General features: G+C 42.5%; 1 protein-coding gene across 2 annotated transcripts in view; it reads right to left on the bottom strand.

Moving 5' to 3' along the window:
* Window positions 1-21,394: 21,394 nt before the first annotated feature.
* The window catches only part of DCDC1 (doublecortin domain containing 1), a 352,665-nt gene continuing 348,986 nt past the window's right edge, over window positions 21,395-25,073 (bottom strand). For both annotated transcript variants that reach the window (XM_045825425.1, XM_045825424.1), the window contains 2 exons: window positions 24,131-24,281; window positions 21,395-21,793 (listed from right to left, as the gene is read on the bottom strand). In XM_045825425.1, the coding sequence (XP_045681381.1) occupies window positions 21,663-21,793; window positions 24,131-24,281 (282 nt within the window). In that variant the 3' untranslated portion in view covers window positions 21,395-21,662. The remainder of the gene's footprint in view (window positions 21,794-24,130; window positions 24,282-25,073) is intronic.

Here is a 25,073-nt window from a genome sequence, read left to right on the forward strand (position 1 = left end):
TTAAGTTAAAGATTCTTTCATTAACTTTGAAAGATGGCAGGAGGTCTTAAAAATATCTCCTTGGCCAAATGGCTAGTTATCCAAGTAGGATAAAGGCCATCACGGGGAAGTTCACGTTCATCTATGTGCCTCCACTTGAGGAGGGGTTGTGCCGGGAACATTCTTTTTCTCACCCAAAGGGATGTTTCCTGAGCCCTGACAAGCTGCAAGCAGGAGAAGGCCTCATTGTGTTGATAAATCTGGCCTAAATGACACCAGGGAGTCTGTTAGTTGTTTATTTATATATCTTTCAATCACACCTCACAGCACTGGGAGTCACCTGATAGGAGTGCTTTCATACCAACTTTTCCATCCTTGGGTGCAATTTCAGAAGGGTAACCCAGCAGAAAGAGCAGCGGGTTCCATTAGAATATTTCTAGCTAACACATAGGAGTAACATAGCTCCTTCACCACCAAACCTTTGGCTCCCAAATGCTGAGGGTTTCAACAATATTACAACCAGACAGTTCAATGCAATCTAAAACCTGTTTTTAAAACGATAGAGTAGATTCTTCTCCAATGCATAGATCCACCTTTCTGTGTGCTGAGAGGCCACCTAGTGACTAAAGTGTATATGTAATGTGAAACTATTCCTTTATGAGTAATAAGCTAGCATTTCCTTCCTAGAGTTTGAAGTCTGAGTGACAAGCCTTCTTAGCTAGTGAAATCTATAGATTTAACACGACATCTATCATCTATCTATCTATCTATCTATCTATCATCTGTCTATCTGTCTTCAGTACAGGTCCAGCTTTAAATGGGAGAGTATCAGAAAATACCTGCATCAAAGGGATTGATCTTGAGTTATTGTTGGCGGTAAGGGAAGGAAAGTTGATGCTAAATGAAAGCAGCCTGTTTTATCTACGGTGGTTAGATTTAGAGCAAAGAAAGAAACCCAACTTCAGAATTCAAAGTAGATCATCTTAAAGATACATTATGTTTCACAACCTCTTACAGGATTAGGTATCGTTAAAGCACCTCTGTGTTCATGTGGGGAGGGCTGATGTTCAAAGAACACGTATTGATTACATAAACCAGGGACTGAGATAGAATAACGAGCAAACCTGGAGAGGAACCTGAAAAAGCAGAGAGATACTATTTCAGAACATTCTGGATCTTGCCACTTAACTTTACAGTTAGCATTCATTTTACAGTCACTGCTTCGGCCATGTTTTCTGGTACAATCCCAACGGAATTGATTGTTCTACTACTGAAGCCAAAGAGAACTCTGCTAAGGTGATTTGAGCTCATTGATTTTCCAGAATTTTAGGACTCTTGGGAAATTTATTGCATCTTTGTCAATGAACTTGTTGGGGCAGTTTTATCTTCTTTTTTCATTTGAATTACTATACTTTTTGTCACATATTTTATTGTTGTTCAAGTACAGTTGTCTCAATTTCCCCCCACTACTGCCCCCCACCCAAAACATCCCCACCTCCCACACTTGATCCTACCCTCTTTTGGTTTTGTCCATGTATCCTTTATACGTGTTCCTGCAATCCTCCCCCCTCCCCCTCTCATTATCCCTCTCACCCCTTCCCTCTGGATACTGTCAGTTTGTTCTTAATTTCCATGTCTCTGGTTCTATTTTGCTCACTTGTTTGTTTTGTTGATTAGGTTCCACTTATAGGTGAGATCATATGGTATTTGTCTTTCACTGCCTGGCTTATTCACTTAGCATAATGCTCTCCAGTTCCATTCATGCTGTCACAAAGCGTAGGAGCTCCTTCTTTCTTTCTGCTGTGTAGTATTCCATTGTGTAAATGTACCATAGTCTTTTGAACCACTGACTTACTGATGGGCACTTAGGTTGCTTCCAGCACTTGGCTTTGTCAACTGTGCTGCTATGAACATTGGGGTGCATAGGTTCTTTCAAATTGGTGTTTCAGGGTTCTTAGGGTATAGTCCCAGTGGTGGAATTGCTGGGTCAAAAGGCAGTTCCAGTTTTAGTTTTCTGAGGAAATTCCATACTGTTTTCCACAGTGGCTCCACCAGTCTTCATTCCCACCAGCAGTACACTAGGGTTTCCTTTTCTTCACAGCCTCTCCAGCACTTGTTTGTTGTTTTATTTGGCGATGATGGCCATTCTGACTGGTGTGAAGTGATACGTCATTGTGGTTTTAATTTGCATCTCTCTTATGGCTGGTGAGGCAGTTGTATCTTTATTTGATTAAAGATCAGATAAATTTTACCATCTTGCTGTCATGGTGCTTTGGGAGAATTCTTTGTACTCACCTGGGGTTGGCTGAGGGTTGCTCACCTTTTATGGAGTGCTTGGGTTATTTCCATAGGGCCCAGACATCAAGCAGTTAAAAGGGCTTGGGACAATGGAGAGGACCACTGTCCACCAAACTGAAAACTCAGTGCGCAGCCTACTCCAGCTAACTCCCCAATATTACATGTAAAGAGAGAGAAGTTAGGCAGGTTGGTCTGACCTTCTTGCTGTCTGTCACCTTGATTGAAGCAATCATGACCCTCAGCTCATCTTTGGCTCCTCGATTCATTCTGTAGAAAAATAACATCAAAACTCCCCCAGAATCTAAATCTAAAAAGGAACCTGGTGCTTTGAGTAAGGAAGAGTTAATAAAACTGTAGGCGAAACACTTCCTACTTCCCCACGGCCTTCTTCTACCTTTGATATTCTCTTAGTCTTGGGATCCAACAGCGTAATCTCTATAAACAATGCTTCCTGCAAGTGACATGTACCAGCCAGGGGAGGACACCTAGTGCTATAGGTCATCAGGCAGGTTGTTAAAAGTTGGTGAAATCTCGGTGAGAACAGGTGAGGAAGAATGGCCAAGAGAAAAAGTGCTAATGGAGTTTTTCTGTAACTATGTTAAGAGAAGTAAAGTGACATAGACAGAGTGTGAGCTCTGGTGTCCAGGACACTTGGTTCAAATCCCTGTACTACCGCTGACTAGTGGTAGGAATTTTGGCTGAATGACAACCTCTCAGAACCTCAATTTCCCCATCTGTAAAAGGGGATACTGACAGAACCTCTGAAAGAATTGTTGTAAGGATTAAACATCATAAGCAAAGCGCTTATCACAATGCCTGGCTTTGAGCAAGTTTTAAATGTAGCTCAGTTAGCAGTTATTATTTGGACTTCATGATTATTAACATTGAGCTCTATAGTGAGCTTCATTTGAATGATACTTGGCTACTGCATTGAATTCTGGATAACACATTGTAGGAGGGCTATGACAGGACAAATGAGAGAGGAATCAAAGAACTTTTGATCAGATATACAGTGCAATTGTGTTGTCTGAGGTCTAAGTGAGAAAATTAGAGCTTTGGAGAGCATCGCTTTGGACCTGAACTATTATTGAAAGACCTGTTATGTGGAAGGAGGGTTAGGCTCATTCCCTGCGAGTCCTGACATAGAACTAATCATGGTAAATGGAAGTTATAAGTGTGTATATTTCAGGTCAACATGGGAAGAATCTTTTTCTGAGTGGGCTGTCAGGGAAGGGGATACATTTTTTGTCTATGGAGGTACATAAACCTGGGTGACTGGTTGTCATGGATGTGGTGTTGGAGGGAGAGGGGTACTTACAAGCACCGTATGTGTATCTGTGCTAGGAGATTGTCCAAGTCTCCTTCAATCCTGAGATTCTCTCACTCTAAGATAAAAAAGAAGAGATAAGAAAGAAGTAGTAGTAGCAAGAGATGGAGGGAGGCAGTCATGTCTGTTTCCTCTCTTCCCTCCCTTCCTCCTGGGTGATTTAGCAATGGCCACCACTAGTCCCTAAAGCACCTTTGTGCAAATTAGAAAACTGTATCCTGCATAGGCAACAGCCTGGTTGCAGGGGTCAGCATGATGGCAGTGTCTTCATAAAAATCTTAAGAAAAAGAATCTTCCTCTAGGCGGAGGTGTGGTGAGGAGAGTGAAGACTGAATTTCAGCCCCATGTGCCTTCTCATCCGGATACCCCTGTGTAGTGAATAACATGAGGAGTGTATGTGGCAATTCAAGCTTTAATTTTTTTCAGAAAGAGAGCGTATATGTGTGTACGTGCACACAAAGACTGGTCTCTCCTCGCAAAGCATCACCCCTGCTCAGCAATCTACCTGGCGAGTCTTGGAGAAGGAGAGGTTGCAGGTGGAGCCTGGGCACTACTTTCTCTTGCATGTTCACTCAAGACAAACTAGTGATCGCCTTTACAGCTTCTCCAGGCCCCAGAACCTGGGAGTGTGGCTCGAGCAATATGAACATTATATCCAAGAGCATGTGGCTTAAAACATGTGAAAATGCTGTGGGATGCACTACAGAAGGTTGGGCCAGTAATAATGGATGTTTATGGGTCTTGGCTACCAGCATACATTTTCCTGCTTTATAACATTCCAATTTCCTCTCCGTCTGTGATTGAGGTAGGAGTGCAATTGCAGGGACTGACTGATCTACAGATTCTTCTCCTCCCTGCTCCCGCCACAAAGTCAGGGATTAGGCATGTAACCTGAGCTGGGCCGAGCAGACAGGATATCCTCTCCTGAGACTTGGAATTTTGAACTAGTAACCTGGGTCTAGCAGGGGTGTACAACCTTTTGGTATCTCTGCACCACACTGGAAGAAGAGTTGTCATGGGCCACACATTAAATACATTGTGACATGTAATCGTAAAAAACAAACAAACCCAAATAACTCATAATGTTTTAAGTAAACTTACAATTTTGCGTTGGGCCACATTCATAGCCATCCTGGGCTGCATGTGGCTTGCAGGCCACGGGCTGGACAACCCTGGAAAGGGAATAATGGAATCAGTCACCAGGACAGCTTGGCTGTCCTGGGCCCTGGAGGTCACTGCATCTCTTGCTCTGCTGCCTGCCTTCTGCTGCCTGGGCTTCCTGCTTCCCAGGTTTTTCCTCTATCATCCCTCCAGTTCCATGGGTCTCCTGTTAGCCTTCCAGCAGCCTCCTGGTTGCTGATGTTGTCAACAGTAAATTTCTGTTGCTTCCAACTAAGAACTCTAACTGAAAAATCAATATTAAAATTGAAAATAGCGAGTATCTATTCATAATATAAAGGGCTTGTGAATCAACATCTCTATTGCTAGAATGTAATTTTCCATGCTGGGTTTATGTATGACCTGCTGGTCCAACCTCCATTCCTAAAATAACAATAATTATTATAGTAGCTTCACACTTATTGAGCATCATTAGGCTGCATGCTTTATATATATATCACCTCATTTATATATATGTATATATATATATAAATTTCTTAAAACAGTGCTTCTAAAATAAATACTAATATTATACCCATGTTATTAAAGATAAGGAAGCTGTGGCTTAGAATAACCTATTCAAGGTCAAGTTAGGAAGTAGCAGAGTCAATATTTAAACCCAAGTTTGTGTCACTTCAAGAGCTGTGCTTGTAATTACTCTATATCCTGCCTCTTGTTTTGCCTCACTGATACACACATAGTAAACAGTGGTTCAATGTTTCTTCCAGTAATAAAATAACTACAATAAATCAAATAATAGATAAAAATGAAAAAATGCATTTACAAATCATAAACTCGAGCTTCAGGAAAAGACTAACATTCAGCTCAGCCTCCACTCTTGATATTCACGTGTTCCCGCCAGGACTTCCACTGTCCCCCTGCTCTGGGCGCACCGGGGCAGCCCTGCTCTCCCAGCTGGGTCTTTCCTGCCGGTGAAATATCTTCGGGCCTGAATGCTCTCCAAGTTCCCAGCAAGTTCATTAGTTACCTGAAAATACCTACCTCATCTGTCATCAACACTCAAATGGCCTGAGGGATTTTTCATTTCCACTCCATTTCCAAACCCTTTCTAGCATTTACCTCCCACATCTGGAATCAATCTTGACCAGAAGCAAAATGCTGAATGGCGGGGCTCCTCCCCAGGAGTGACAAGGACGAGTCGTGGATGAATTAGCCATTTTCTTCTGGGGGAAACGGCCAGGCAGGGGCAGCCCCCTCTCGAATTCTGACGTGCTCACGGGCCCCCTCCGTCTTTACTGGTTCAAGCAAAATATTTGGTTTAACATTTTTAGCCATGAGAGCCCAACACACACAGCTCTTTTAAAAGATTTATTTAAGTTGTAAATTGTGGGACTCCATGAGAAATACCTCAGCTCATTATCCTTTTATCTGTCCATGGAAAAGATGTTAGATGGAGTCTTCGAAAACCTATCTGACTTTCAAGTCTCTCACTGTGGTCCCTGCAACTACTTCTGTCTGTCGCATACCCACTCTGGAGGGAAAGGGGAGTATCGGTTTGCCAATTCCAATGAAGTCCATTACAAGATTTTGATTTTAGGCTCTTTTTTTCCCTTTTCTAAGTAGTTTAGAGACAAAATTTATAGAGTTCTAGAATTGCCTTCAGGAAACAACTTTCAGATCCTTGTGAAGGAAAGATAGTTAATTCCAATTTTTCTTTCTTCATTTCCTTTGAGGTGCACACTAGATAAAAAAAGGTGACCTCAGGGCACGGAACTCCAGACGTTCTTCTTTGGGAACATCTTCGGAAAAACAAAGGGTGACGAAAGCTGGTGTCTGACAGCCCCTGGGAAAAGATGTGCATGCGTATGGAAAATGTGAACGTCTTGATTAAACTACATTATTTGAGTAATACTGCACATCCTGTCCTTAATGTCAAGTCAGTGAGAGATTTTCTTTTTTTGTAGCTCTAGAGGAAACAACAATAAGAAAAATCTGAGATGTCCAAAATCTTTCCAGATACAGCCCCCAGCACCTGCGGGGAGATTATCCATGCTGGTACAGTGAAATATTACTATAGCAAATAGAAAGTTACAGAACAAGAGAGAAAAAATAATGAGAGGCAATCAGGGAGGTAGAAAGAAAGGCAATTTTCTACCAAAAAAAAAAAAAAGCTCCAATGATTGAAAATAGTGAATGTTGCATTTTGTTTTACTTCTTTTAAGGGCAATAATGGAACAGTGAAGAGTTTGTTAGAGAGACTCAGTTGTAAACAGTTTTGAAGTGTCCGTTCTGTGCCTGCCGTGGTGCTGGGTGCCTTCTCAATCACTGTGGCTTCCCCTGAGCCACCCGGAGTGCCCCCTGAGCACGGTGGAAGCCGGGCGGGAACAGCCAGACCCTGCTCTGTCCTTTACCTACACAATGGGCAATGCAACAGTGAAACCCCTGAGAAAGCAAATCCGACCTCCAGACTGAGGGAACAAAAACAATGTGAACAGTGAGCTCTTTGAAAAGAAAACTGCTTTCCTACGGTAGAAAATAAGGGGGGTGGGGGCCCATGCAGGGAACCCAGCAAGCAGGGAAGGTGGGCCCTGGGGAGTGTGATATTACACAGGGACATAATGGGGTTGACTGCATACTTGTCTAATTACTGAAGCTATTAAAATCACGATAATTTAGATTCGGGGTGGGGGGAGAGAAAAAGCTTATGCACACACATGCTCCTGATTGGGTTTTATGAATCTACTCCTTTTGATTCTGAAAGGGCACCACCCTGCTGCTGCTATGTGGCTGCTAAACCTGAGTGACCTTCTGGCCCCAGCCCTGCCCCAGACTAGTGTCCTCTGTTACTGTAATAAGCGGTTAGGTTAGATAAGGCGACGGGTGATGGGATCATCTGTGTGGAAGCCAAATTATAATGCCTCGGTCAACGGATTTAATTTAAACCAAATGCTCTGGGATTCTGAAAGCTCCGGGAACAGAGAAAATACAAGTTTTATATTTTCCCAAGTTCAAACAGAGAGCAGAGGGATTCCAGAAGCTCAGAGAATGGAAGCAAGAAGGAAAAAAAATGTTGTTTCTCCCAAGTTCAACCAAAGGAACAAGTATAGGGTATTCTTTGTACTCACCTTTGCCTTCCCACCCTCCTCTTCTGTGCCCATTTTTCTCTCTCGATACAAAAAAGGGTTATCTGCTTAATGTCGAACTGAACTTGATCAATTAAGTATTTAGCGCATAGTAGGTGCTTAGTATAGAAATACTTCTCTCATGAACAAAGAGACAACACCCAGTGCAGGGGTTTAGAGCCCATGCTTTCAATGCCAGGCTTCACCCACGCTCATCTTCGCTGTGTGACTGCAGGCTGGTTACTTCACAGCTCTGCCTCCATTTCCAGGTCTGCAACATGGAGCTAACAATACTTGTGAGGACTAAACAGATTAATGGATGAAAAGAACTGGTGAGATGCCTGATACATAGCAAGTGACATCCTACCCAGCATTCACGGTGTCCAGCACCCATGCTCCTACCTACTGGGCAACACTGCCTCTCCGGACAAACCCGGGGGTCACAGTGGGGGTGGCAGCAGTGATGAGAACAATGACGTTTTCCTGAGATCCCAGCAGAGAGAAATATAAACTCAATAACATTTCTGAAGTCATCTCAAAGTTTGTTATACTCTTCCTCTGTCAGAATCCAGTGTATCAAAACAGTGAGAGTCTTCTGCTGAACCAGATACTTACAGGTGAATTTCCCAAGCTCGCACAGCTTGATGAGTATATCAGAGAGAATTCCCTATTTACTAACTCCAATTGGATGGCTCTCTTCCCCAAACCCAACAAAGGAGTGCTTCCAGAGTAGACAATTACAGTTATTTTTTTTCTGCAAATGTTATTTTTTATATCACCATTCACTTATTTATTCACTCATATTTTTCCACAACTACGTGCATTTGAATATCAATGTGTCTAGTCCTTTTCTAACCTTTTACCCAGTGTTCCTGCCTTCATAGTGTTTGTCTCTCGTTGTTTTCCTGCCTCTTTGTTGGCTTCCCCTTCTATTGACTGAGGGCCCGGTAAGGCCAGTAGGGGCCATGAGAATTAAGGCTCTGCCCATACGGCGCCACAGCCCAGCTCCCAGAGCAGTGAGAGCCTGCCGCAGGAATTCTGCGAATATGTTACATGGATTAATGTTGCCAGTTTTTTCTGGGTTTGGAGTATTGCTGTATTGTCAAGAACACACTGGATTGAGTAAACCACAATCCTAAAAACACATGTTATCAGCATCCTTAAAATAGTTTTTGCTAACTTTCAGGTACAGCACTTGCCTGCTCCTTGCCTGAGGAGAGTCAGAAGCTGCCTTCTCCACACTTCCATGGGCATCATAACCCCTCCCCCACTGGCCACGAAGCAGCGCTGACTTAGGTTGTACTCATGAATGAGAGAAAGCTCATAATTTTGATGCGGTAAAGCCTGGGGTGTGCTGGTTCCTCTAGTTTAAATGGAGCATTAAAATTCTATAAAATATCTTATTTTGAATTCTAAGACTCTGATCTCTTTCTTTCCCTTACAGTGATATAATGGTACTGACTTCTTTTACATCTCTGCATGACATCCTGTGCCTAATTTGAAGACTTTCTTTTTTTCATAAGAGAAAGAAAAATAATTTTTCATGTTTTATCTCATCTAATGCATAAAAAACAACTTTTGGGGGGTAGGTGGGTAGAAGGAAATATTGTTCTTCTCATTTCAAAGATGAGAAAATAGATCTGTCCCATGGGTAGTCAGAAGCGCAGCCAGGGTTGAAAGGCAGATAGATCCTCATTTGATATCTAACAAATATTTAATGAGCACCTACTGTGTTCCCAGTGCCATGCTGGGCTCTGGGAACAAAGCAGAGCCTTGGAGGGTGTCTTTGGTCCGACTTTGTGTCCTTTCTAATACAAGAACTCTAGCCAAGGACAGTGCCATTACATTATAATCCATTATATATTTTTTTCATATAAAAATGTAAAAATTTGAAGGAGGTTCCTAAACAATACCTTTCAGGGAGTTAAAAGGCATTTTAACATCATTTCTGACTGAGAGTACAGTAAGCATTGACTAAATTAACTGAAGTATAGCTGTAGCATGACTTGGAATACAGTGATCAGAAAGCTAGCTGAACGTGCGGAAACATCGCCATCTTCTATAAAAGATAAGCGTGCCAAAGTACAGCGGTGGAGACAGCAGGGGCTCCAACCCGAGGTAGTCCGTTTCCCAAGGCCAGGGAGCAACCGATTCCTGAGCGGGCTCCGGTGCCTGCGGCAACTCTTCTGCTGAACTGCTGGGCGGCCAGTGTGGCCTTCTATTCTCCTAACAGACAAAAGGGAAACAGCATGTATCCCCCCTGCTTGTAAGCGTAGCAAGCAAAATGGCTTTGTGACAGTAAGAAATGTCAGCGTAATTAGCTTTTTTATTCTAGGTAGTAAGTGCTTTTTCCATGAAGTGCCCAAAGTTAACAACACGGTTTGAAGTTTATATTTCCGCCTCTTTTTTCACTTAAGATTCACTTAGATGCAAAATCACATCTCAAAGATAGTAAGAAATCTTCATGGTTTATTGGTTTTGAATATAACAACATGACCTATTACCACAGTGGAAGTTAGAACCTGCTTCATCTGACATGTATTTTGAAATCTTCCGTTGAAAGGTACAGATCTTATATTCCCCGAACCTTAAAGATCATGGAACTCAGACATAGATTCTCTTATATCAGGAGTTCTTGGAGTTTGCAGATGTTTTTCAGGTAGGCCTGTGAGCCCCATGGAATGCTATGAAAGAAACATCTTTCTGTAGGTCCATTTTGTAAGTTTATGGCTTTTCAAAAAATCCTCAAAGCAGTATAAGAACCAGAACAGCTTGAGAATTCTTTCACTGTAATCTATTGAGGTTTTGAATGTTGTCAATTAATTTGTATGAAATTTCACATAATTTATGATTTTTTCTTTAAACTTGGCATTTGAAACCAAAATATATAGTCACCAAAGATATATTTCAAGAATATAAGAGGCCTGGTTTACACCATGACATTTATTTCATTTGCACAAGTTGGAGAAGTGCGAAAAGCAGAAAGGACTCTGCAAAGCAGAAAGGACTGTAACTCCAACTATAGCTCCATTTCCTTTGACTCTGAGATTTCAGCTCCTACACAGCAGACTGAATGAAATTCTCTAAAGCAGATCCTCCCCTCCTGTTGCACAGTTATAAGTTTGGCTTGTGGTCCAGCACGAGAATGAAAGATGGCTGAACACTGCTGGGCATCCTCTGGGTCCTTGTGGGCACAGCCCTGTCCCAAGTAAATAAAAACAAGGGTCTCTGCCCCCCAGGGACTCACCATCTAGTTGGGGATACAAGACATGCACTCAATATATATTCAATTTTTTTTTCCCAACAGGCCACTCTATAAACTAAAAACTAAAGAATGTATATAGGATTTCACTAGAATATAAAATCACTGTGGCTAACACTGCCCTTGAACATGATGTCTTATTAGAAATTTATAGATAATTTATAGCTCATTTAATCAGTGGTGGTAATTCTTCAAAAGATGCCCATGAAAAATCCAGTCATTTTGAATGATAAATTTTGGGACTAAATTTTTAAATAATCTACATAGATTTCTTTTAAGGGAGTAGGTCTTGCCAAATTCAGAGTGTTCCACAATCTAAATAATTGGCCTTTCTGTTAACAGTCTTTTAGTTATAAATAGGCGAAGAAAGATTTCTTTCCTGTAAGACAGAGAGGGTGAGAAAAATATTCATATTTTTATTCACACTTATTTATATGCACACATACATATAGATATGAAGTTCAGGAGAAGTTGCTCTTTTAAAAATACTTATCAGAATAGGTGCATTAAAACTTGATAAGGCTTGTAAAATTTATAGAGGCATCCCCTTCAAGGCCTGATGTGAGTTATGAAATCTAATTTTGTTTTCATAGCTCTGTGATAAAATTTTATCAGTGTTATAAAAGGGGTCTTTACTAAGATGGACCGGAAATCTGAACTATCTGGCCGGGCAATAAAAACACATTCCTTAGCTGCAAAGTGTCTGACAAGCAAGGTTTACCTGAAATTGATCGATAAGTCTTCCTTTTACAGTTGAGTGCATTCACTTTACCTCATACGATAATAGTTTTTTTTTAATGGTTTTTCCATTAATATCAGACTTCAGTGTTAGTAAGAAACAAGAAAGACATAAAAGGGAGGGAGACACGCCATCAGCAAAGAAGGTTGCGATCTTTAACGGCAGAGCAGCTGTGCTCACACAAAGTGCCTGTGTGGGTGAGTGCGGGGGCTTGTGTTGCCGATTGCTGTGAGCTGAAATGTGCTCCCCCCAAATTCACATGTCAAAGTCTTCACCCCCAGCATCTTAGAACGTGATCCTATTTGGAAACAGGATCACTGCAAACGTGGTTAGTTAAGATGAGGTCATCCTGGACTCGGGTGGGCCGTTAATCCAATATGACCGGTGTCCTTATGAAAACGGAAGTTTGGACACAGACGGGCACACAGGGAGAATGGCATGTAGAGATGAAGGCAGAAGTCCGGTGATGATTTAGAGGCCAAGAAATACCCAAAAGATTGTCTGCAAACCACCAAAAGCTAGTGCAGAGGCATGGGACAGATCCTTCCCTCACACTCTTCAGAAGCAGCCAACCCTCCTGTGCCCAGATCTTGGACTTCTAGCCTCCAACACTGTGAGACAATGAGTTTCTCATGGTTTTGTGCTACTTCGCTGTTGAAGCCCTGGTTTGCGCTACTTTGTTACTTCAGCCCTAGCCACTAATACGTGGACTCGCACAGCCATTGGGGTAAAAGGGGAGATCGTTGATGGCTTGCTGTGTCCTGAGGGGCTGGCGAGGGCCTCTCCCATGCACTTGGCAGTGCTCCTCCCACGTGGAGCTGGCCATCCATGCATAACTCACTTTGCTTAACTTAGCCATCCTTGGGGGAAATCTTCCAAGCAGGCAGTGGCTAAACCATAAAATTATTCCTTGAAGGCATCCAGTGAACTCGGTTTTAGAGTTCCCAGTAACCATGACTGATGTTTCCATAGCACCGAATAACAGAGAAACTGCAGGCTTTGAGGCTGGTTAGAGCTGGGCTCAAATACCAGCTCTGCCACTTATTGCTTGGAAGCAAGATATTTCACCTCTCAGAGACTCAGTTTTGCCATTTGTAAAATGTGAAAGTGGAAGTAGAAAAAATATCTACTTCACACGGTGGTCATGAGTACGGAATGAAACAGACAGCAGTGTCAAAGGCCAGCGTGGAGCCTGGCATGTGTGGACATGAGGCCACGACAGCGCCCTTTCCCTTCCGTGTTTCTTCCTTGATCCTCACACCAAAGCACTTGCCCGAAAGGGCAGGAGGTGAGACTCGATGCAGGCCCTTGACACCAAGCCCAGAGGTCTTTCCCTGGAGGAGCTCCCTCCAGTCCTGGCCACCACTAAGCTGTGCCATGGCCTCCCTCTATCACCCTGATAAAATTTAGGTTGGGTTTCCAAGAGTCAAGATGACCTGGATGTAGGTCCTAGAGAGATAGGCTTCCCAAGGTCAACTGGAGTTCCTGCTGCCTAATCGTCTCTCACTGCTGATTCAGAAGCAGACTTTTAATGTTGGGTGGGACTCCGGAGATGAAAGAGGAAGCAGGAGCTCAGACGGGCCCTCAACCAGTTAGCATCCTGATGAACGATCTGATAAACTGCAGCCTAATCCATTTGATTAGGTCCCAGTAGTTACTGTGTCAGCTCAGGAGTGGAAGAACCTGAATAGGACCAAGGATGTGTAAATTGTCTCACCTTTGTCACTGAAGAGAAATGTGGCTTTAGTGCAATCAAGGTGCTTCCTAACTCTGTGATGCTTAGAGCAGAACAAGGTGAAGGTGACTTCAAAATGGTGCTGCAAAGGTAATGCAGTGAAGGGGTGGGTGCACCCTCTCGCTTTCTTAGCTTCTCCTGGGGAAAGGGAGTTTGCTCATCTCAGGGCCCCCAGCACCCAGCAGCCCCTTACGGAACTCAGGGCAATCTCAGGGTAGCTGGAGGGGGTGAGGAGCGGTGACTGTTGTTTGGAAATCTCCTAAATTGGCTGACTCCCATTTACATGCTGTTTCTGGCAACAGCGATCAGTCTGGGTCACCTCTGTGTCACTGAGTAAATATACTGAAAATTATTACTATTTGAGACAAATGTTTAACTGTTCTCTGATTATCTATGACACCGCAGGCCAAAGTCACAGCAATCTAACCTGGGAGTGAGTTTATTTTACTTTGTGATTTATGGAATGAGAATTCTGGGCGCTCTGTGGGACTAATTTAATACGAAACATTCAGATGTCTGTCTTATAATGCCATTCATCTTTCCTTCGCCTGCCTGCACCAGGGGGCATGGGGTTCAGAGAGCAGGCTCTCCTGTCTCAGCCACAAATCATCACACTTGTGAACGGGGTGACATCTTCCCTTCCAAGCCCGGCTGCTTTCAGCAGACACAGAGAGCAGTTAAAGGTCCATCTGGGCACTGATGAGAGAAGGTTTTCCACTTTATCAGGTCTTAGGAATGTTTTCAGAGTTGCAACTAGCAAGAAGGGATCAGAGTCAGCATTGCTTCAGTTTGCTTGGTAATAAAGGAAATTCAGTCAGTCTATACTATCTTATCAACAAGTGCAAGATTTGTTTTATAAGAAAGTTGTGTAATAGTGTATGGTTTGATGTGATAATGCATGTCTTAGCTCAGGCTGCTATAAGAAAGTACCACTGGCTTAAAAGCAACAGAAATTTATTTCTTGTAGGTGTGGAGCCTGGAAGTCTGAGATCAGGGTGCCAGCATCCTCTTCCGGATTGCAGACTGCTGACTTCTCACTGTATCCTCACATGGCGAAGAGCAGAGCAGGGAAGGAAGCTCTCTTACGGTTCTCACAAGGGCACTAATTCTGTTCACGAGGGCTACATCCTAATGACTTCATCTGATCCTAATTACTTCCCCAAAACCCTGCCTCTTTATACCATCACACTGGGGCACAAAATTTCAACACATGAGTTTTGGAGGGAAAAAAATACTCAGTCCATAACAATGCATGTGAGGAGAAGAAATTTTTAACAAAAAGTCAAACTCTGATTCAATTTCTATCTTAAAAAGAGGTATTTTTTTAACCAGTTACCCTAAATCTTGCATTCATTCAACAAATATTCACTATTGCCAGCTGTAAGTAAGGAATATTCAGACACTGGGAATGCTGGTGTGAACAAGCCTTGGCTCACTTTTGAGGAGTTTACAACAGAGGCAGGGAGTTCCTAACAGAGCTGGGTGTGGGCAGTGGGCAGGGACAATTTCCCGGGAAAGCTACAGGAGGAAACTGTGCAAAGACATGGAACAGAGAACACCCGATTTGGGGGGGGACTGAGGGAACCTTTAGGATGAGTGGGGAGCAGATCTCTGTGAACAAAGGCGGTGGAAACTGATACTGGGGGCTCAGGAAGCACAGTATTCCCACAGGGGTGGGGTGCTACCTGCAGGAGTTTGTTCTATATTTGCATGACAATGAAGAGCCGCTAAAAGTGTTTAAGGGAAAGAGTAACATAATATGATTTTCATTCTAGAGAGGATAAAGAATGGGAGAGGAGTCAGGCCGAGGGTGTGCAATGCCTAGTGAGAAAACCGTCAGTATTATCCAAGTGAGCAATGGCCTGAAGTAAGTCGCTGTGAGTAAACAACTCCTAAGTACATTGAGAAAGTTGTTAACCAGGCTGGTCTTGCAGAGTGTGGGAGATGGAGAGATGGTAATAAAAATCAAAATCCACAGTGGAATTCACCCTATCAAAATGACTGCATTAAGCCAGAGGTGAGGAAAGGTCTAATAAAAAGGGTTTGGCATTCATATTGATTTGGAGAAAATTGTCTGGATGCCAGAGTGTCTTGAGTTTTGCCAAGGTATTATTCTGCAAGATCCACTTCATCAGACAGATTTGCTTGCATTTGGAAGTGTAACTTAAGAGTCCAGCCCTGGCTGGTGTGGCTCAGTGGATTGAGTGCAGGACTGAGAATCAAAGAGTCGCTGGTTTGATTCCCACTCAGGCCACATGCCTGGGTTGCAGGCCAGGTCCCCAGTAGGGGGCGTGAGAGAGACACCCACACTTCAATGTTTCTCTCCCTCTCTTTCTCCCTCCTTCCCTCCTTTTCTCTAAAAATAAGTAAATAAAATCTTTTTTTTTTTTAAAAGAGAGTCCGGCTGGTATCCATGATACTCTAACAAAGCCACAGGTTTCAACCTCAAGTTTGTGTTACCTATATAGTAAAGATCACCAAGGTTGCCCCATCGAGGTCAGCATAGACCATGTACTCAAGGGCAAGCCTCTCAATGACTGAAGTGGAACAGTGACAGCCTAGCTGATTCCATTGCTAATTTCATTTCTTAACAGTGAAGAGAGGAAAAGATCACAATGATGGCAGAACCATGCATCCATACTGAAAATGCCCCGGAGCCCCAAAGGCCAGTCACATCCACAGCTTCCCAAGGAGAGATGAACCCACACCGTTGCTTACACAGGCAAGCTGGGCTTTGTCTCTCATGGGATCCCTCAGATCCTAACGTAAGAGAAGGAGTAAAAGGCAGCCCTTGGCTGGCCTCCAGTCATTCACCCTTCCATTAGAAGACACAAAGAAAGAAATTCAGATGGTACAGTGGTAGTGGAGCCAAAATAAAAATATAAAAAAGGAAGCAGGAAACAGAAGCCACGAAGCAGCAGAAGCCATGAGGAGGTAAGTGAGCATCTCAGCACAGAGCAGAAGAGCCCGTGCAGAAGTAGAAGTTTCACTGCAGAGGCAAGGAGCACAGAGAAGCTGGGAAGTCAAGAGCCAAAGCAGCAGACTGCTGGGTGGCCATTTGGACAAACAGGCCATGCATCTTGAATGCAGATCACCATGAAGCCTGGGTGCTGGGCTTTCCTGGGCTTTCCCGCTTCCTTTTGATCCTTCTAACAAACCTCCATCACCAGAGGTAAATCTTGAGTGTGTCTTCATAGCTTGCCACCTGAGCAAGCTTGATTTAATATAAAAGATCTAGTTCCCTTGAATGGTTTCCAAATGCACATTAAAAAAAAAAGAAAGAAAAATTTCAACTCCTGAGCATGACCTACAAAGCCCTCCAGCATCGGCTCGTGCCTACCTCTCCCACCTCACTGCATGCTCATCATTCCCACGTTCGAGGCCTCTGCACTATCACGTAGTCACACCCCATTGAGTGCACCTTTGCGGGCCTGGCTCCCAGAAGAGAGAGTGTCTGGCTTTATTTATATATGAATTAGTTCCTCGAAAAACTAATTTCCTTTGTATTTTCTTTCTTCCAAGGACACTATCTGTCTCCCAATCTACATGGATTCCATTTATGGAGCAAGAAAACTATCTTGAAAATTAATGTGTGTAAGAGCACTTGTTACTGAAGGGAACCTGCCAGGACTGAGCAAACACAGAGCGGAGAGGCTTAGCAAGAAGTTCCTTCAGTGGAAAGAGGGTCACTTTGGCAAACAGGACCCCTACTTCTCTTGGTTTCAAAGCTGTCTCTCTTTGTACATCTAAAAATGCATAAGAAAAGCCCAGGACGTTGGCTATTTCCCCTACCCTCAAAATTACTCTGCTCCTAACCCTGACATTATTCTTGGGACCTTTATAATAGTACAATTTTATCAGCACCAAAGGCAGCTTAAGTAACATGGAAGCTTCAGCACCTCAGACTCACTTGTTTTGCCTCCACCATGTGGGTGGCTGGTCCGGACACAAGAACATTTCCCTTATTTCTCAAGGAAAAAGTGAAGAGTAAACGTGAGGACACTTAGACTCAAACCCTTATGCACACAGCAAGTGCTTCTTTGTCTTCACAAACCCTGAACATGAGAATAAAAGCACCCATGGTGCTCTTGAAACCGTCCTTAGCGCTTGGGCCCTGCCCCGCTGATGGGCAAAGACCTCCCGGGTCAGTTTCCTAAAGGGCGGTCAGCTACCACTCTCTGTCCCAGAGGCTCATGAATGCAGACTCCCTGCCCAACCTTGGTAAGAATCTCTGCCACCAAGCCTGGGACTCTGCATTTTATCACAACTGTGCACACATTCACCTTTGAGAAGCATGTTAGGGAAGCATTCTTGCTGATCGACAAATAGCTCCAGGGAGGACTGTTTTTAAGGTAAAAGATGGGACTTAAAGGCCCTTTGAAGAAAAAAAGCAAGGAAGACTGAGATGAGAAGGTCAAAGGGCAAGGGAAGAAAAGAAAGGAAGGAAGAGGAGAAAGAATGGCACACATTTAAAAAGTGTTAGGAGTATAATCAAATCTTATACTTGGTGGGGCACTAACCCTAGCATTTCCTGGGGGTCCCTCCTCTCCTCCCTTCCTCTCCAGGGCAGTCTGCAGGCTTGTTTAAGAGAGTTTGCCTTTGGGGGATGTCCTGTAAAACAGCTGCTGCTGGCGGCACCTGGAGACCGACTGTCCAGCTGCCTCAGTTGGTCTGACAGAGCTGACATTGTTGCCCATCCTCACCCAGACTGAAATCCCAGTATGAATCCCTAAATTTGACACTTCTAGGACTGATAAGCCAAGACCTAATGGACCCAGCAGTTGGCCAAACCTTCAGAATCCCCATTTTACTTGCCGTATAAATATGATTTCCCGTCTCCTTTCTTCCTCCCTCCCCCAGCCCAGTTGCACCATGGACGTAAGCACTTCCTCGCTCCTCATATATTTCCATTTGCACATATGGTACTGGGTGACAGCCTATGGATAGTAGTTTCACATAGCAGACTGGAAGAATTAGAAAATACTATGTAGCTGGCAGCAGGCACCCACTGAACATCCACCATTCGCAGTCGGTCCATTTACTTTCATCAGCCCTCTCCTGAGTGGTCTTTGTTGATCTTGCTTCACAGCTGCTTCTGGCTGAGCAGCCCCAAATCATTACATTTATGCTGAATTCTAGTTTATTGTGTGGAGAACAAAACTGCTGCTCTTTCTTTCTGCTTACCAAACCTTAGGAGAGGTTGAGATGTGTTCAGAGGCGGGAGGGAACCGGAGACACTGGTGTAATAAAACCCCCGAGGAGCACCACTGGGTCTGCATTCCACTTAACTGAGGACATTTGCATCTGATTTTGTAATGCCCCAGAATAACGCAGACCTGTGGGTTTTGATTGCTCTCTTCCAAATGATGCCAGAAAAAAACTGCTGCCTGGGCGAAGCACAAATCTCAATGACACTCAGCACACCTGGGCTATTACTGAAGGTTCGCTCACAAATGCTACAACAGCTATGGGCCACAATTTCTAAGTGATTCTCTCTTGAAAGAGAACAGATTTATCTTTACCTTTTGTTGCTGTTAGTTTGTTGCTTTGTTTTCTTGACCCAAAAAATTATTTAGCTTTTATGAACAATCAAGAAAAAAAATGGAAATTCAGGGTTATTGGTCTCAGGAACTACCTCTGCATTTAGAATAATTACTAATGTGTCCTGTTTTATAAAGCTGACACAAACATCTCGATAAAAATGATCCTTATTTATAAATTCTGTCAGTTCATCTCAAAATGTCTGTCAAACATTCAGGCATATTGGTTTTAGTTAACTCGATTAGAAACAGACAGTTTCATTCCCTGACACTTAATCAGGCATCCAAAGCTGGAGGTGTGGCAGAAACTTCCAGAAAAGTCCTTCACCCGAGGATAATTGCAAATGCTGATTTGCTGTTCATTAACATCTGGATTACCTTAAGGGTTTTTGTGAACCAGCAGGAAATATATTTCTGGAGAAAGCCGCGGACTTGAGGATGGCTGCTATAGTATTTAATAATAAATGGTTTCCAGTTGATAGAAAATATTGAAATGTGACTTAATACATATGAGGCTGATTCAAATTTGATAAACAGGTCCCCAAAGGAAATTACTAGGTTTATTAAAAGCCTTGGAGGGCTGAACAGAATTGCAATAGTCTTATCCTGTAGCCCTTGCTGATGGTGGAGTAACTGCTCCCCAGTCCACCTTCCAGCCAACCAAAGAGGAAGGTCAATAATAAGGAAGGAGCAGGCCTGTTCTTAGTCTGAGGTAAAAGTGGCTATGAACTGCCAACTACCCTGGGCAAGCCGTCGTCAACAAAGCAAGTGTCGCTGCCTTGCTGGTAAAATGTGATGTGTTGATGACTGTTATATTACATCTAAAATCCCATTTACTAGTAATAGAAAAGTTCTGTTAAGAGTTTTGCCTTATGTCTCCTGGTGCTTGATACAGCTTTGTGTGATATTACCAATTTTCGCTTCAGGCGCATGCACGTGCAACAGTGAGGACTTCGCAGGAATTTGCACATTTGATCCAGGGTGAAATTATGCCATTTTCATAGCAAATCAACTTATCCTTGGCAACAAAATGATAGGCAGTTTTGCACCTTGAGAAATGCCTTTGTTTTCAAGATATTTTGAAAAAACACAGAATGCTCTGTGTTCATGGGGACTGCCATCCAGTCTTTCTAAGGAGAGGCCCAGCAGGTTAAGAATCCTGTCGGCCTTATGGTATACACCTGAAGCTAATATAAAATAATATTGAATGTAATCCATAATTGAAAAAATTTTAAATTAAAAAAATCCTGTCGCCCCGCTTCATAACTGGGAGCACGTTCCTTAACCCTTTTTACTTGGACTTTCTTGTTAAAAAAATGCAACCTTTTTCTTCTATGTATCACAAAGGTGTTCTGGAATGCCTTTGCATCGCTAAAATCACACAATATGCAGGGAAAATGTCTGCAAAAGGGCAAATTGCTGTGGAGGTAACATGTGAAATTTCATCTCAACGTGCTCTGCTTTCAGCAGTGTTGGAGGAGGCAGGGATTTATTCCTGCAGCCCTACTGATTTGAAGGCTGGGAGTAAATACCAGGCCTTTTGCAGTGATTACCGAGAGCCCCCTTCAGTAGAAATGATCTACTGCTTTCCTGCATCACATTACAGTGGCGGGTGGAGGAGTGAGCCCAGCTGAACCATTCTGCACACACCTAGCCAGTCTGCAATTTATATTCAGGCAGAGTTGTGAGTGGCTTTCCGAGCAAGAGGGAGAAAAAGAGCATTTCTCTGGAAATCTTCCACAAGGACCAGAAACCAAACTCTGATTTGTCACTGCTATTTTTTTTAATGATTCTTTCTTCAATGCAGGAAGAAACTGACACCTAGGCTTGCTAAGCATCTCCCTTGATCCCTTTATATATATATAAAAAGTCATTACATGAATTTTTCTTCAAATAGTGCATATATCCTCCCCAACAGTTTCTGTACTGAGGACATAGTGTCTAGACTTTTGTTACTGAGCTTATGTCCGGTATGTTCCAGCTTCACTCTTGTGAGCACATGTGGCCAGGCCCCATACAGTCCGGTACTGCTACTATAGGCCAAACTCAGGGGAAATTGCAGGAGGAAAGATCTACGCATGTGGCACTTGGTGGTCACCAGCCATTTCATTTTCGTTCAGTAAATGCAGGATGCTAACATGGAGGTTTGGAAAATACGGTGGCTGAGCCAGAAGAATGTCAGTCTGGGTCAAATTTAACGTTCCACGGTCAAAGAGTCTACTTCATTATTTAAGTACATATATAACGTGACAACACTAAATTATTTTTCAGTAGTAACTAGTTGTTTTCTTTTTTTTTTCCTGGAAGAAAATATACTTAACATAGTTATCTTACTGGCATCTCTTTGTCTAGTTTTGTTGCCTTTCCAAGAGTAGATTTGAGGCATCACATGCTGTTCTACATAAACTGTGAAGGGTAATAACTTTTTAAAGAGACAGCATAAAATTAAAAAGGATGAATGGTAATCACGTCGTAGTAAGTATATATCCATATACATACAGGCTATACTAACAAAATGCAGCACAAAACATGATGGCGCTGCTAGACGTTGTGCTGATGTACCAGCTTCTGCAGCTTCTTGGATGGAGACACCACAATGTCTGTGGCTTCAGGGCCCTGCTGCCTTCGGATTCTGGCATAATTTGCTCTGATCTCCATCAGTTGTTTTAACTCTGTTAAAGAAATATTTTGAGAGACAAGTCAATGTATTTATGGAAAACAATGAAAAGTCCAGGATAGTGAAGCACTTGAAGTTCCCTCAGAAATCCTCAGTTCCCATGTTGGACTCTCGTTGTACACCTGACTCGCTTATCACATCACATATGCTTAACGCTCTTTGGATTTCTACAGGATGGCAGTTGCGAGAGAAGGCTTCCTTCCTCTCAGTGTTTGATGGAGCCTGAATTGAAAGCTACCGTAGGAGTGGTCTAAAAATTGAACCCACCGAAAAGGCGGTAAATACAGCAGTGAGAATAGTGTTCAGATCTCAGGAAAAATGGTATAAAGCACTCTTTTAATCTAGTGTGAAGGAAACCATTCTAACAGTATCTGATTTGTTTTGCCAAAATAAGTTTTTTTTCAAAAACCAAATTTGATTCTTTGATGACTAACCTCCACATGCTAAATGTTTTTACATTATAGTACACGAAAGAAGTCATTAAAAGTGTTTAGTTTTGAAACTCCCAGGTTGTCTTATTTTCTACTACATATAAGCCAGGAAGTCACAGAAAAATTAGTAAGTATATACATACTATTAGCATTTATCTTTTTAAATATTCTGAGTATTTACATTTCTAACTTATTTCAGAAAAAAAAACAATGAAATGGCACTCATATAGGAAAATAAGTTTCTAAAGAACAACTAAATTAGAAGTCTGCTATTAATCAGATTTTTTAAAAAACATATATCACTTACTGGAAAGAATTCAAACAATCACAGAAAACCACTAACACTTTCACCGTACAAAGGAAATATGGGGATCTACTTTCATAAAAAAAGAATCAACGTTCACATCATAGTAATCCACGTGGTTATAAAACTGAAGAATGTGCGTCTGTCCATGCGCCCCGTCACAGGTTCACGGAGTTGATGTGGAGGAAAATGGTAGGGAGCACAATATTTGCATTTCCAATTTTCTCTCTTCCCTTCACAGTTTTTGTTGGTAACGAGCCTGCCTCTGGGAAAGCAGCCTACATTTCTCACTGTATTTTGGATACCTTTTTGGCTCGGTTGACTGAAGCACAGTTAGCTTTATTTATCAGGAAGGCCCAATAAACACAGTGAGGCCGGGAGGGAGGGGCCCAGACAACAGAAGGCCAATCCAGGAGTACGAAAGATGCAGTGCAAATAATGAAGGGGCTCAGAGAGTGTCTCTTACTATTCAGTTGGGCTGTAGTATCTCAAGTGTATTCATTTACTCAAATAGATCAAAAATTCTTTCAGGGAAGGAAGACTGCAAGAGTTTTTTAATAGGCTGAGTACTTGGGGAACACAGAAAGCTGTCAACTAACCCTTACTGATGCCAAGAACCCCACCATTGGTTTGGTCTTCTAAGGAACCACACAGTGAGGGTCACCAGGAGCCCGGGTGCTGGGTGACGGTGAGTGATGGGGACAAGAGAATACAATACAAGATTGCAGCCTCTTCCCTAATATATAGGAAGGTGCTGGAGGGCCAGTTGTAGCATCCCTCAAAATAGTGCTAGGCTTCCCAACAAATTTCTCTTTTCCTACTTTTTGGTCTTCATTCCTATGCTCTTGTCCCTTCTGGACTAAATGTGAAAAATATGATGGCAACAGTTTGAAAAGTTTTTGGTTTATGTACCTTATATATAACATAGCAATAATAATTTATGGTGACTTTTGTAAAAGAAATAACTTAGTCTTATTATTTTAGATATCCCAGGTAATTCACTTCTTAATCTTTTAATTTCCTCTAAAATAATTCCAATGTTCTTCAAAGTTTCCTAAAAATTATGTCTTTGCTGGTAAATGCCTACCTACCAAAGGGCTTTAAATTCCTCAGGATAAATAGGATAAAGGACAACATTTGGTTTAAAAACTAACACATGTTCTTTTCCACTGCTATCATTTATCAAAGAAAAATATCAAAGAGCAGACAAGATGATAAAACGAGCATATATTTATTACCAAAGAGAGGAAATCTGCAAACTGAGTAGTTGCTATTAATAAAACACTAAGTTTTAATAACTTGAAAGTAGGAAGTCAGGGGAGCCTCACTTGCTGCAGGGCTCATGCTAAGGAAATGCCTTCAAGTCAGGCCCTTCAGGATTTCTGCAAATAAGGGCCTTGGATAAAGTGAGAGACTAACTCTGAACTCTGAAGTCTATAGAGCAACAGTGTCCTCAGTGGGGTTCCAGCTCATAGAGACATGAATGAAACGTTAGTAACATGGAACACAACAGTGTAGACGAGGGTAAGCTCTTTGAAGAAAAGAATGAATGCTTTAATTCTTCAGAAATTTGATGGACAAGAAACTGTCACCATACCTTTTTGGGTTATGAAGCCACGTCCTGGGGACACACAGATGATCATGTCTCGCTCTATGTCGTCCCACGAGTGAATCAGCTCTCCCTCTGGGGTGTACAGGGTTCTGGCCGGGCAGGCCATTTTCAGGCGAGAGGAGCAGGCATCCAGCAGCTGGAACACCAGGGGACAGTCATTGGCAGGTGGAGTGTCACAACATCATTAAGTATTAAAGAATGAACTCTTTTAAGAGAACTAGTATTCCAATTCCAACATTCGCTGTACTTATAAGTTGCTAGGAAGAGGCATAGAAAAGAGTTGGGAAGAAAGACATAAAAAGTTCACTCAAGTCCTTGAACAACGGGGAACACTAATGCTGTTCAGTGGATTTTGACTTTAGGTTCTCTGTTTTTCCATGTGGAAAAAGACCTCTTGCTGTTTAAGGAAGGCATGAATAGGAAAAACTCGGATTTGAGAATCTAGACTAGAAAGGACAGCTTCAAAGTTTTGTTTTGTTTTTTCAACAAAGAAGGAACTAGAGGACAAAAACACTGACCTGGGCTCTGGCCTCTGTCTGACCTCCGACAAGTGAGGCAACTTCCCTACAAAAGAGTCCCTTCAACTACAAACCCAAAGTTTTGGTCTAAAGGACGCCTCCAACTCTATATCCTATAATTAGAAAGGTTTTTTTTAATCTGGTAAATTTAAAAACTATCTGAAGGGGCCTTATTCAACTCCTCTCAAGTTTCTTGAAAGTTATAAAAACATATGCATGGATGCAAAGTGTCAAAGGCACTATATAGATTAGTCAACGTGCGTCCAGATCCTGAAGAGACGTTCCATTCAAGTGTGCATAAGATTTTAAGGCAAAATAATGAAAGCAAGCAGCTAGAAAACAAGAGGTTTTTACACACTCGCCTGTATGACTTTCACCTATTATAAAGACCAAACACCTGTTGCCCTAAA

This window comes from Phyllostomus hastatus, unplaced genomic scaffold, assembly GCF_019186645.2.
Source record: "Phyllostomus hastatus isolate PE091 unplaced genomic scaffold, TTU_PhHast_1.1 phas_scaffold_585, whole genome shotgun sequence".
NCBI classification, from domain to species: domain Eukaryota; kingdom Metazoa; phylum Chordata; class Mammalia; order Chiroptera; family Phyllostomidae; genus Phyllostomus; species Phyllostomus hastatus.